This window comes from Fundulus heteroclitus, chromosome 12 (genome assembly GCF_011125445.2).
Source record: "Fundulus heteroclitus isolate FHET01 chromosome 12, MU-UCD_Fhet_4.1, whole genome shotgun sequence".
Lineage (NCBI taxonomy): Eukaryota > Metazoa > Chordata > Actinopteri > Cyprinodontiformes > Fundulidae > Fundulus > Fundulus heteroclitus.
In genome coordinates this window covers 289,373-302,812 of record NC_046372.1, presented here as the reverse complement: position 1 = coordinate 302,812, position 13,440 = coordinate 289,373, and the positions used below count along the sequence as shown (strand labels likewise).

The 13,440-nt window shown below is 43.2% G+C and overlaps 2 protein-coding genes and 1 non-coding gene across 4 annotated transcripts; 1 reads left to right on the top strand and 2 right to left on the bottom strand.

Annotated features, from left to right (window-relative positions):
* Positions 1-2,379: 2,379 nt before the first annotated feature.
* On the bottom strand, positions 2,380-4,979 carry LOC105925488. Of its 2 annotated transcripts, none has more exons than XM_036143636.1 (6): positions 4,644-4,979; positions 3,544-3,686; positions 3,355-3,419; positions 2,998-3,126; positions 2,815-2,910; positions 2,380-2,721 (listed from the first exon to the last, which is right to left on the bottom strand). In XM_036143636.1, the coding sequence occupies exons 1-6, from the start codon at positions 4,755-4,757 to the stop codon at positions 2,618-2,620; spliced, it is 651 nt and encodes a 216-aa protein (XP_035999529.1). In that variant the 5' UTR covers positions 4,758-4,979; the 3' UTR covers positions 2,380-2,617. The 2 variants fall into 2 exon arrangements, with proteins under 2 accessions (XP_035999529.1, XP_012716814.3); XM_012861360.3 differs by having other exon boundaries at positions 3,355-3,422; positions 4,644-4,959.
* A 1,799-nt stretch (positions 4,980-6,778) lies between these two features.
* On the top strand, positions 6,779-6,872 carry trnai-uau. The gene is made up of 2 exons: positions 6,779-6,816; positions 6,837-6,872. It is a non-coding gene; the product is annotated as a tRNA-Ile (tRNA).
* A 4,435-nt stretch (positions 6,873-11,307) lies between these two features.
* Positions 11,308-12,847, bottom strand: LOC105925476. The gene is made up of 6 exons (XM_012861348.3): positions 12,641-12,847; positions 12,311-12,453; positions 12,083-12,147; positions 11,855-11,989; positions 11,626-11,724; positions 11,308-11,544 (listed from the first exon to the last, which is right to left on the bottom strand). The coding sequence occupies exons 1-6, from the start codon at positions 12,839-12,841 to the stop codon at positions 11,480-11,482; spliced, it is 708 nt and encodes a 235-aa protein (XP_012716802.2). The 5' UTR covers positions 12,842-12,847; the 3' UTR covers positions 11,308-11,479.
* Positions 12,848-13,440: the final 593 nt, after the last annotated feature.

Sequence of the window (13,440 nt, the reverse complement as noted above, 5' to 3'; positions counted from 1 at the left end):
AACAACAACACAACTGCGCTTTATCATTAAACAATACTCTGAACTATAAATTGTACTCATGCATGCTTTTCTTGACCTCACAGAATAAGAGCGCCACCTTGTGGTGGTTGCTCCGTTGCTCTGAGCTAAAACTGCTGAATGCTCCCTGACCTGCTGTGGAGTCGTAGCTGTGAAAGTTTTCTGGGAAGTTCAGACACTTTGCTTGTGTCTTGAAATGTTCCACATCTTTGGGGTCTATCTTTCCTGTCCTCGCTGCAAATAAATACAATGAATAAAAAGTGAAGGAAATACAAGAAAAGCATAGAACTGTAAACATATTTTATACTGAAAGGTGTGCGGATGACGGCAGCACTTACTGAACTGCATGATGTATCTGCCAGTCACGTCCATATTACGAAAAGAATCTGTCCACAGCAGGCAGCCGGAGCAAGTCTGCAGGAGGTGTCCTTTGTGGTCCGACAGGTTTTCTGTAAAAGCAGAAAAAAGGTTGGACTGGTGGTGAAAGGTTGCGTTTACGAGGGGATGCGATGGGGTTGGGTGCATCTTTTCTTTTGCAGATGGGATGAAGGATGAACGGCTTTGGAGCACCTACTGCGAAATGTGGCCGTAAGCCCAGTGACTGTTGCGTTCACGTTCCCAAAGATGCACCGGTTACTGAAAAACAAATGGGAAGTTTTACAAGCTTTAAATCAACTCTATTTCGGCATGAGATTGCAAACATTTGAAACTATGGGGACTTGCAGATGTATCCGTGCTGCTGGAGCATTTGACCTCAGTCAATTTGTAACCATATAATATGATGTACTTTACTGGGGTACTTTGTAATTGACAGAGTAACATATAAGTGAAAAAAAAGATACAAATGTTAAAGGTTTGTCATGCACTTGCACCTATAAGCTGCACTGCTCAAATCTAGCCTCTATAAAAGAGGAGGAAAACCATTGCCAGCCATAAAAAAGGCCGGTTTGCAGCTTGCCACCAACGGTGAAGGAGACACAGCAAAACCCTGAAGAAGAAGCTGCTCTGGTCAGATGAGATGAAAAGTGAACTTTCTGGCCTACATGCAGAAAGCTTTAGGGCTAACTTTAGGTTAGTGGCAGTAGTTCTAAACTCAAGCTATGAAGAAACGGATTAGATAAAAGTATATTTGTGTGTTTTGAGTGGCCTGGTCCAGGTTTAAACCTTGATCACAGTCCTTATTTAAACTAAGCATGGGCAAAAGTTTCAGTCAACAATGCAAAACTGGAAGAAAAACCTTCCAACAGACTCGAAAGCTGCAGTACAGTATTGACTCAGAGGGGTTGAATAAAAATGCGCACCACACTTTAAGACTTTTACAGGCAAAAAAAAAAAAAAAAGAAAATAAGAAGGAAAACTATTTGTCCTTTTCTCTCCACTTTACAATATTGCACTACTTTGCTTCTGCCAATTACAATCAGCCAATCAGTTGCATTAAAGTTAGTAGTTGTAACTTTCCACAATGTGAAAAAAGTTTTGGGAGGGGCGTAAATACTTCTAGAAGTCACTTTAAAGAGACTCACAAGCAGTAGTCTCCCCATCGCAGGGTCACGGTTAGATTGTCAGACGTGGGATGCAGCTCAATCCAGGAGCTTTTCATGTACTCCAGCGCTTTGTGGTACGTCACTGGATCACCTGCTCCCATCACGTAGATCCATTTTCCAAATAACTTGAACAAAAAGCGTGAGAGAAAAAGAGATACACAGAGGCTGAATGATGCTCCACCACTGTAGGGATAAATTTGGAGAAAAAACAAAAAACAAAACCCCGAGTAAGTAGGACTGACCTGCTCTGGCTCCTCCGGCATGTAAGGCTGGACCAGCTCCTGGCAGTCTGGGGCAGATGCTGCGCTGAGGGAGGCGAGAGTCAGCAGAAAGCAGGCGGCGGACAGAGCCATGCTCGGACAGCGGATGCTACTGACCCTGCAACACAAACCTTCTGACGCCGACTCATTTTCCCTCTGGGCTTTTACACAACAAGAGGTTGTTGTGTAAGTGCTAAAAACAGGGGAGGAGGAGGGGGGGCGAGGGGGGGGGGGGGCTGTTCTACACGCTCTAATGTTCCTGCAAAGCCTCTGCAGGAACCACTCGGGGACATGCAGATTTACTTTTGGGGACAGCTCTGAAAGACCTGCTTCAATGGTCCTCTGTTGCAAAACACCTTTTCCTCCTGAATGAACTCCGGCACAGAGCCACAACCTTTCACAAGGTCTGCACAAAGCATCAGAGTGAGCTTTTTCATAAGCTCGCTTGTCTGCCTGGCATCTTTCTCTCTCCTGCTGGGCGTTACCCAGCGACAGCCTGTGTTGGTTCCACCGAGCCACAAACGAAAAAAAAAAAAAAAAAAACAGAGAACGCCACGCAGAGAGATTAAAAACAGCTTTTATTCACCACGTTCACCAAATGGAGCAAAAAAAACAACAACAAAATCACACAATTGAAACTAAATCAGTTTAACAAGATTTAATTGTGGAGGCTAAACTACGACGAGTTGATCTAAAGGCCTTTAACTCTGCTGCGAGGTGATAATGCGGTTTAGTTCAGGCTGGACTCTCGTGGGGACGCGGACGCTCCCCACAGAGCTCTGACATCTCTGTCCTCTAATTCTCAGCTGGCTGTTCCTCAGCTTGAGCCTCCTCAGCTTGATCCTCCTCTGTTTTCTCAGCAGCGGTCGTCGTGCTCTCCCTGTCGTCTGGACACAGATCTGGAATGGGACGAGAAAACAATCACACACACACACACATAAAAAAAACAAAAACTTTGTGCTGAGAGGAGGACTGGAAAAAAAAGGACTGACCTGTGCTTACGAAGTGATGCTCAGGGAGAAACCCGAGACACTCTGCTTGCTTCTTGAAGGTCTCCAGCTCAGACGGCTCCAGAGCTCCAGTGCGCGCTGCACAGAAAGGGGAACATGTTAGACCCAGAACACGGTGTTTCCCTTTCGACCGTGTGGCAGAGAGTAAAAGGGAAGATGTCTCACTGAACAGAAACAGGTATCGGCCCTTTGATTTGCCGTCGGGGAGGAGGGTGGTGTCCTCAGACAGGAGACAGTCGCTGCATGTCCCATAATACTTCCCGTCGTGATAGGAAGTGTGGCCGTTGATTATAACTGTAAAACACAGGAGGGGACATTTCTCAACTTGTTGTGTGTTTGGGATGATCGGAGTGGCTGTTTTGCAGACGATGAAAGCCAAGCTCCAAAAAAGAACCCAGATGTGAGGAAGATGTTAGTGGATTAGCTCATTTAACCCACCTGAGCCTTTCTAACGTGATTTATCTGCGTGCTACTCCCACATAAAGAGCGAGTCAGTAAGAAAAAAAGCATCAAAATACATACAGGCGGTGTGGCTTGTTATTCCTGATATGGTGATGTTCGCCGTGCCCTGAAGGCACTTCTCTTCACTGCTGTGATGAGAAAAACAAAGAACAAGGTCCCCACGTCAGCACCGTCAATTGACACTGGAAACCACAGAGCTCATCGATAAGACGCTAAAATCAGGCCGTTAACGTTCAGCGGGGTCCTTACAGACGGTCGGCCCAGTACAGGGAGATGACCCCGCTGTCGGAGGTGGGCGACAGCTCCACCCAGGAGCTGTGCACCGACAGCAGGTCCGTCTTCAGGTCGTGCTTGTCCCAGGAACCGACGTGGAGGATCCACTTTCCGTAGATCTGCACATGAAATTACTGCACATGTAACTCAGCCCTGATGTTAATGCAGCACCGATGCAGATTACACTTATTTCCTGATCCTTTTCTTATTTGCCTCTTATTTTATTGACTATCGATAGTGCCTTCATTTTAATATTGTAGTCTGTTTTTCTTACAACGCTGCTACCGGTGGTCATTATTTCCACATGAGCTTCTAGCTTTTATTAGTGCTACAGCAATAAATGACTATTGTTCTGTCATTGTAAAAAAAAACAACAACAAAAAAAACAAAAACAAAGGGCAGTTTATGACCATGTGGAAAGGAATGCAAAAACAAAAGAAAATAAAAATAAAAAAAGATAAAGAAAAGAAAATTGCAGAAAATAAAAAGGTAAAAAAAAGTTTAAAGGAAGGGTTTTACATAAATCCACGACTAGGGTATTGCAACACAAAGAGTAAGAAGAAGTTACTACTTTTCTTAGAATTAAAACAAAAGAATCATTAATGACTTAGTAGTAAAAGTATTCAGTAACATAATATATCCTTCCTTGGCAAGAGAGCTCTGGGTGAATAGAAAAGAACAAGACGCAGTGATGTAGTCCCATATAAAACTGCAGCTATAGCAGAATTTAGCTGTCTGGAACTATAAGCTATGAGAAACCATAAACCATTTTTTGTTAGGAGCATTGCCTAAACCGACTATAATATATCTGGGGTCTGCTTGTATTACCAAATGGAAAGCACGTTGTCGTACATCATTATGTTGAGACAAACGCATTGAAAATCTTCTTCACCCCTTTCAGCCATAATCTGGAAATACCAGCATCCCGATAAACCACCACTGCCAAAACCTTCCAGTAAATTACTGGATCCTTTCAACGTGGAGAACTCAGTGTGCTTTAATGTGAAGTCAGTGTTTGGAGGCTCCTCGCGTTATGTCCTCATTCTCCTAACAAACCCCCCCACAGATATACTCACAGGGCTGTGGCTGTCCAGCACCAGAGGCCTCACCAGCTCCTTGCAGTCCGGCTCGGACGCGGCGCTCAGGGAGGTGAAAGCCAGCAGAGCTACGACCAGCTGTGCAGCCATCATGGTTGGAGACAGCAGGCAGCCGGGGAACAACACTGATGTCAGGGACCCTGCTGCCAGCTACAGACCCCCTCAAACCCTCAAAGGACCCGAGGGACGCCTTCTCACAGGGGGCTGGGCCACGAGACCACAGCTTTGCACTCACCCACGTTCTCTCTTGGAAAATTTAGAAAAATTTTGCTTTTTTCCCCCCTCTGCTTGTCCCGATGCACCAAGGTCCCATCAAAGACCTGACACCTGTTTGTTTGATTTTCTTAGTAAAAAAATTTAATATGGTGTTCCAGACACGCACGCTCACGCAGATGCAACAGCTGAACACACACACACACGCTCGGTCACTCTGGGAAACAAGAGTTTAACTTTTCGCCTCCACTCAGCAGGAACCCCTGTCCTATTTATCTTGTTACATAACAAGCAGCTGGCAAAGTGTGAATAGCAGGACCCCCGCGCGTCTCTACGTGAGCTGAATCTCGCCCAGAGTGTCAGGCCCTTGCAGAGACGCGAGACAAAAAGCACATGGAAACGTCCCCCCCCCCCATTCTGTCCTCATCTCTTCTTTTCATGGCGGAGAGAATCTTTTAAAAGATTGGGCAAAATGTTTGAGTCCACACTAATAAAATACTCCTTGGCCTCTGATGACCGACTTGTTAATAATCTAATAATGCAAATAATCAGCATCCTGGTCTTAATATTAGAACCGACTTGGAAACCTTTTTCTGATTTGGTGACAGTTTTGTCAGCTTACTGTTTTTGTATTTGAGGTCTTTTCTGGATCTCAGGACTCTTTTTTTTTGTTTTGGCACAATCATTTTTCTTCAAATGTAAATTCGAAGCTTACTGTGAAACACTCTGTTTGTCGGGTTCATGCAGGGGCTTGCAAAACTTTTCCACATATTGTCACATTGCAACCACAAATATGAATGTATTTTATTGGAATTTTATGTGCAAGACCAACACAAAGTGGTAAAACAATTGTGAAATAGAAAATTATACACGTTTACTTATTTTCACAAATAAAGTATTCAGCCCCCCTGAGTCAGTACTATGTGGAACCACCTTTTGCTGCAGCTCCAGCTGCAGGTCTTTTAGGGTAAGTCTCTACCAGCTTTGCACATTTAGTGACTGACATTTTGCCCATTTTTCTTTTCAAAACAGCTCAAGCTCAGTCATATTAGATGGAGAGTGTTTGTGAACAGCAGATTTCAGATCTTGCCACAGACTTTTGGTTATGGTCTGGATTTTGACTGGGCCGTTCTATCACATGAATATGTTTTGTTTAAAGCCATTCCATTGTAGCCCATCAACTCCATCCTTTTTTCCATCAACTCTGACCATCTTTCATGTCCCTGCTGAAGAGAAGCACCCCCAGAGCATGATGCTGCCACCACCATACCTGACAGTGGGGATGGTGTGTTCAAGGTGATGTGCAGTGTTAGTTCTCCGCCACACAAAGCATTTTGCATTTTAGCCAAAAAGTTCAACTTTGGTCTTGTCCGACCAAAGCACCTTCTTCCACATGTTGGATGTGTCCCAAACATGGCTTCTGGCAAACTAAAAACGGGACTTCTTATGGTTTTACGTTAACAATGGCTTTCTTCTTGCCACTCTTCAATAAAAACAAATTTGTGCACAATTAATGTGGACAGATTCCCCCACCCGAGCTGTGGATCTCTATAGTTTGTCCAGAGTCTTGGCTGCATCTCTGATCAGTGCTCTCCTTGTTCAGCTGGTAAGTTTAGGTGGATGGCTTGGTCTGGGTAGGTTCACAGTTGTGCTGTACTCTTTTTCCATTTCCAGATGATGAATAGAATAGAGCTCCGTGAGATGTTCAGAGCTTGGGAAATCTTCTTAGAGCCTAGGTCTGCTTTAAAGTTCTCTACAACTTTATCCCTGACCTGTGTGGTGTCTTTCCTGAACTTCATGATGCTGTTTGCTCTCCAATATTCTCTAAACAAACATCTGAGGTCATCACAGAGCAGCAGTATTTCAACTAAGACCAGATCACCCACAGGTGGATTCTGTGGGCTCCAGTGGTGCAATCGGTTAGCGCGCGGTACTTATATGACAGTACACTGTAGAGCAATGCCGAGGTTGTGAGTTCGAGCCTCGCCTGGAGCACTCTTTATACCTTACAGATACAGACCATTTAAACTGGCAAGAGAGCTCAGCTCTGTGATAATCATTGCAGTGCACATCTTGCCAAAAGCTATTGCTAAGCTAGCTTTGGAGCAGCTCCACTGCTTTGTTACTGACCAAATGAACAGTAATCCAGAAGCCGCCATGATCATTGATAAAAAACGTTCAGGTTATGTTGTAATGTTGCCTTATTCCACCTGGAATCTCACTATACTCTTGCAAGCTGTATGCAATGAAATTTCGTTCTGTATGCACTCTGTACATACAAAATGACAATAAAGTTGTCTATGTTTGGACAGAACAGGTCTGCTCAACTCTACAGGACTGTTTTGGAAACAACTGAGATGTATTTAAAGAGGGCGCTGACTTAGAAAGCTAAAAATCATCTAGGCTTTCCTATATCCACTTATGCATTGATGCTGTTCCACCCACAAAGACAATCAGAGTGTTTCCTAACCAGAGACCATGGGTGGACAGGTCAGTGCGTACCTGCTGAATGCCCAGGATGCAGCGTTCAGATCTGGAGACAGACTGGCCTACAGCAGGGCTAGAAGTGAACTTAAAAAAGGCATCCAGAAAGCCAAGCAAAGGTACAAGCAAAGGTACAAGCAGTGCATCGAGGACCACTTCAGCAGCAACAATCCACGCGACACGTGGAGAGGCAACAGAAACATCATGGACAATAAGCACAGCGACCAGCGGCTGAGCAATACCTGCAGGGATGAAGCTGTTCTGAGCATGAAATTCATGTTAAACTGAAGAAACAGGTCTGAGAAATGGTTGGAAATACTGGACAGTTGTTTGTGCAAATCTTGGCACATCTGGCTGATTGGAGTGTTAAAGGAGGGCTAAAGGTGGGATGGGAGCACTTTCAAAAACAGCCCGCAGCGAATGGAAAGGAGATTATATAGAATATCTTTTCTAACAGCAACTGCAAGTACAAAGAAAAACAGAAAAGATGAAACTTGAATTAAGGCTTGTCCCGAAAAGTCTTCCATTAGCACTTACAGTTTTTATTGATTGCTTTGACCTGTTTGAAGAAACTGGCAACCTCTCAGTTTTCATCATCACCACCTCAGCAGAGCAAAAGACACCTCTTGCAAATGAGTTAACCCATTTTCATTGGTTTGACACATTTTCCCCACCCTTTTGCAAAACAGTTAACGCAGATGTCATTCATGCAGTCCAACCTCCATTGCTTTAGCTGTGGCAGCAAAACAGAAACCATTTGTTCCAAGCTCTTAGAAGCTTCTTGATCAGAATGAAATCACTGAAGCACCTGATTGACACTTCTTTACACATTTTTTTCAATTTGCAGTCAGTTTGCAGGCTTTACGTAAAAGGTGCCATGTTGTGTGTTGTTCTTTGCAAACATGAATGGTCAACGTAAGGCAGATGAGAGTCAGAGTAAGAGGTAGATAGGTTAGGGGAAGAAGATTATGAGGAAGATGAATCCATGTGTGAGGTGGCGGTGTAGCTGAAAGGGCTCAATTTACAGATGAAATTCAGGCAACTATGATTGATCATGTGGTAAATCATGGCCTTTCACTTAGAAGTGCAAGACAAAGAGTCCAACCTTTTCTCAATAGAAACACAGTTGCATCCATTGTAAGAGTTTTTCGACGGGAGAGCAGGTAATGTTGCTATACAGTATATACAGATATATCCATCTATTCCTATAGAGGAATTCTTCAGTGCATGGAGATGGAAGGTATATGATCACTGTCCCTATGAGCAGATGCCCTTGCTCAATGCAATGACTGCTGCTGCCCATGATATAGATGCAGAGGCATGTCAAGGATGGATCAGGCATGCAAGAAGATTTTTCCCTAGGTGCATCTCAAGGGAAAATATTGAGTGTGATGTAGTTGAGGCATGTGGCCTATTCATCAGGACAGAATGGACTAGAAGGGACAGACAGCTCTAGTATCGTCTGTTGTAATATTTCAGTTGTAGCCACAATCTGAAAAATACAGTTTTTATTGATTGCTTTGACCTGTTTGAAGAAACTGGCAACCTCTCAGTTTTCATCATCACCACCTCAGCAGAGCAAAAGACACCTCTTGCAAACGAGTTAACCCATTCTCATTGGTTTGACTCATTTTCCCCGCTCTTTTGCAAAACAGTTAACGCAGATGTCATTCATGCAGTCCAAACTCCATTGCTTTAGCTGTGGCAGCAAAACAGAAACCATTTGTTCCAAGCTCTTAGAAACTTCTTGATCAGTATGAAATCACTGAAGCACCTGATTGACACTTCTTTACACATTTTTTCAATTTGCAGTTAGTTTGCAAGCTTTGCGTAAAAGGTGCCATGTTGTGTGTTGTTCTTTGCAAGCATGAATGGTCAACGTAAGGCAGATGAGAGTCAGAGTAAGAGGTAGATGGGTCAGGGGAAGAAGATTATGAGGAAGAGGAATCCGTGTGTGAAGTGGCAGGGTAGCTGGAAGGGCTGAAGTTACAGATGAAATTTGGGCATCTATGATTGATCATGTGGTAAATCATGGCCTTTCACTTAGAGGTGCAGGACAAAGAGTCCAAACTTTTCTCAATAGCAACACGGCTGCATCCATTGTAAGAGTTTTTCGACGGGACAGCAGGTATTGCTGCTATACAGTATATACATCTCTATCTATTCCTATAGAGGAATTCTTCAGTGCATGACGATGGAAAGTATATGATCACTGCCCCTATGAGCAGATGCCCTCGCTCAATGCAATGACTGCTGCTGCACAAGATGTAGATGCAGAGGCATGTCAAGGATGGATCAGGCATGCAAGAAGATTTTTCGCTAGGTGCATCTCAAGGGAAAATATTGAATGTGACGTAGATGAGGCCATGTGGCCTATTCATCAGGACAGAATGGACTAGAAGGAACAAGCAGCCCTAGTAATTTCTGTTGGAAACTTTCATTTTTTGGAATATTTCATTTGTTTATCTGGAAAAAAAGAATGAAGAATCAATAAAATTTGCATCACTTTTTGCACTTTTTCCACTTTTTGCAAAAAGGCAAATTTGACTACAAATGACACTGCCATGTAAGCTGCGTACAGTCTTTGGCTACAATGAACCAGCAATGCTGCACTGATTCACATTGAGTGTGGTGTTTTGAATTTTGTTGCCCCTTGTGTAACGAATGATTGGAAGGGCTCAAACATTTGTGTGCAAGTTGTGTTGTTTGAGGGCAAAATCTGCTTTTGGATCATATGTTAAATGTTTTGGCAGTGTTGGAGCCTTTTGCAAACAAAATGTTTAATTTTAACCATTGGTGCCACTGTTTAGGCCTCTGCGTTAACTGTTTTGAAAAATGTGGGTTTTGAGTTGATTGCTGTGTCAAAGCAACCAATAAAAACTGTAAATAAATAAATAAATAAATAAATAAATAAATAAATAATCAATAAAATTTGGATCACAGCATATCTGATTCTGGATCCATTTTTTGCAATAAGGCAAAGTTGATTACAAATGACACTGACATGTAAGCTGCGTACAGTCTTTGGCTACAATGACCAGCAATGCTGCACTGATTCACATTGAGTGTGGTATTTTGTATTTTGTTGCTCCTTGTGTAACGAATGATTGGAAGGGCTCAAACATTTGTGTGTAGGTTGTGTTGTTTGAGGGCAATTTTTGCTTTTGGTTAATACTTTAAATGTTTTGGCAGAGTTGGAGGCTTTTGCAAACAAAATGTGTAATTTTGACCATTGTTGCCACTGTTTAGACCTCTGCGTTAACTGTTTTGAAAAATGTGGGTTTTGAGTTGACTGCTGCGTCAAAGCAATCAATAAAAACTGTAATCTGAAGTTTAGTTCAGATAAAGTTTAGTTGAGATAAAACCAGAGTTCAAAGAGCTGGACTTTTACAAGCAAAAAGAGAAATTTAAGCCCACCAAACCAATGTTCCCTTTTATAGAGAATTTAAAGGAACAGTTTTAAATTATATCCTCTATCTTTACCCCTTTTGAAAACAAGGAGTACAAAACAAACAAACCCCCCCCCCGAAGAACAAACAACAAAAAATTAACAATCGCTATTTGTTGCCGATTTTGCATAAAATCCACAGACTGATGGACTGATGGACTGACACTTTTTAGACAATTTCAATTTTCAATTGTTCAATCAATTTCCAGACGTTTCCAGAATGTGTAGGAACCTAGAAACAGGTTTATGTATGTTTCCTTGTTTTATGCTGTTGTGACAAAATAATTTCCTTCATAGGAGGAATAAAGTATCTACCTACCTACCTACCTACCTACCTACCTACCTACAAGGAAAACAAAAACGCATTCACAAAAGAAAACAAAGACATACATACACATTTTCACTCATGTGTTCTTTGCTTTGCTTTGAAGCGTAATAAATACTGTTTTTCATGTGTCAATAAAGTTTATCTTGAAATAGAACAAACACACAGCAGGGAATGGTTTGCAGCAGACTACATAGTTTATTTCCAAAAAAACAAACAAAAAAAAACAGTAAAACGAGTTATGCCTCAAGGAGATAACACAGAAATCACATTTGAATGCTGATTAGATGCAAAGACTTCGGGAACAGCGGGTATGAGGGTGGAGAGCGAAGACGAAAACTTGAACTACTGTTCTGTCGGGTCAACCTCTGTGGGCGCCGTGGTAGGCTCCTTTTCTTCAGGACACAGGTCTGCAACACAATGTTAGCCGAGTTACATTGAATACTAGGGCCTACAGACAGCTAAGTACAGAAAGAAAGGCTGAATTTTACCTGTAGTTTCCAGGTAATAGAAGTCGGGTAAGAGGTTGAGACACTTTGCCTGCTTCTTGAAGACCTCCAGATCGGCAGGGTCCAGTTTTCCCGTCTTTGCTGAAATTTTTTAAGGGCAAGGCGAACATTATTAATATGGAAAAATTGGATCAATCTGTCAATTGTTGTGCTCTTTATTAAAGATGGACGATCACAAACAGGAAGTTGAAGAAATAAACAGGGAGCTCACTGAAGATGTAGAGGTTTCTGCTTTTTCTGGCCTCCCCGTTGACCTCGGCCACCGCGTCGTCTGTCCAGAGGGCGCAGTCAGCGCACGTCTCCAAAAAGCGGCCGATGTGCTCGTAGGTGGTGGAGTTATAGTGAACTAGACCGGATGAGACACAACGTCAGCAATTTTTGGTGCCAGGAGCGTCGGGGGTTTCGTGGATTAAAGCAGGAAGCGCCCGCATCTACTTACAGATGACCTTGGAGGCGTTTCCTGTGGTGCTGGACTCGACTGTTCCGCAAACACATTTCCCTTCGCTGCCAATGACAGATTAAGATAATAACCGCTTTAAAATGTGAATTTAACACAACAATTTACCCTAAAGGTAATAAGAGTAATATTCGAATCAGAATCAACTTTATCTTGCCGATTCTGAGGCACAAACAAGGAAATTGACTTAGGATGTCCAAGTGAGTTTACATTTTGTCTATGTAGTGCATAGTGAATTCATCACTGTTGGGTATGGCGGAGAGTTTAACCCAGGAGCTGTTCACGATTTTCTTGGCCTTCAGGTTCTGCTCGCTGTCGGATGCTCCAGCGTGTAACACCCATTTCCCATAGATCTGTGAAGACAGAAGAACAAAAACCTAAAGTCGCATTTCCAAAAGGCAAACTTTGTGGCGCTTTGGAAAAACGTACGGCAACCCACAACTCCCAAAGACGAAGTAATATCCTTGCTCGATTGTTGACGTAATGATACGTTGTTTTTTTTTACTTGATCTGTGAACGTCAGAGCTCAGCGACGCTTACCTTGCTTCGGTCCTCCAGGGGTTTAATCAGCTCGTCGCAGCCTGGATCAGACGCAGCGGCCAGAGAGGAGAGAGCCAGCAAGACGGAGCACAACTGAGCAAACATGGCGAGGAGTGGAACGGAGGTCAAGTGGATGCTGCTGCGAGGAGAGGACAAGTGAGCTCCTTTAGGACGGCCTGGGTGAAGAGTAGGAGATAACATGTCACGTAACAGGGAGAGAGAGAGAGAGAGAGGGAGAGAGGTTTGGCGTGGGCGGGCTGTACAGAACCGGCACAAAGTGACGTAATCAGTTAAACTTCACACCAGAGCCTGGATCTAATGCCAGGTAATCTTGGCCCTTTTTCCCATGTTGGATTCGTTTGATTTACTGTTGACTAATCCAGCATAGTTTAGTGTTTTTATATCCACTCAGACATTTTCATGACCTTTCTGCAAAGGAACAGTCTTTTTATCCCCTTTATAGAAGTGATACCCAGTACTCAACAGAGTAACTGGTTTGAAGGCTGCGTTTGGTGACTTTTCAAAGATGAAAAAGGTCTAAACATGGCACAATGGTAAGCATTAGCAGTCCGGCAGCTAATGCTAACGCTCAGATGCTTTAACCTGAGCATCAATTTCATGTATTGAGCCAACTGGGCATTTTGAGTCAGTTTCAGTCCCTTTGCTTCACCAAACAGACTCAACACAGGAAAAAAAAAGAAGACAGTACCAGAGTCTGGTGACCCCCTTTTGGTGGGTGGAATATTATATAAATGTGACCCCAGGGGGGGTCCCGACCACCACTTTGGGAACCCCTTCTT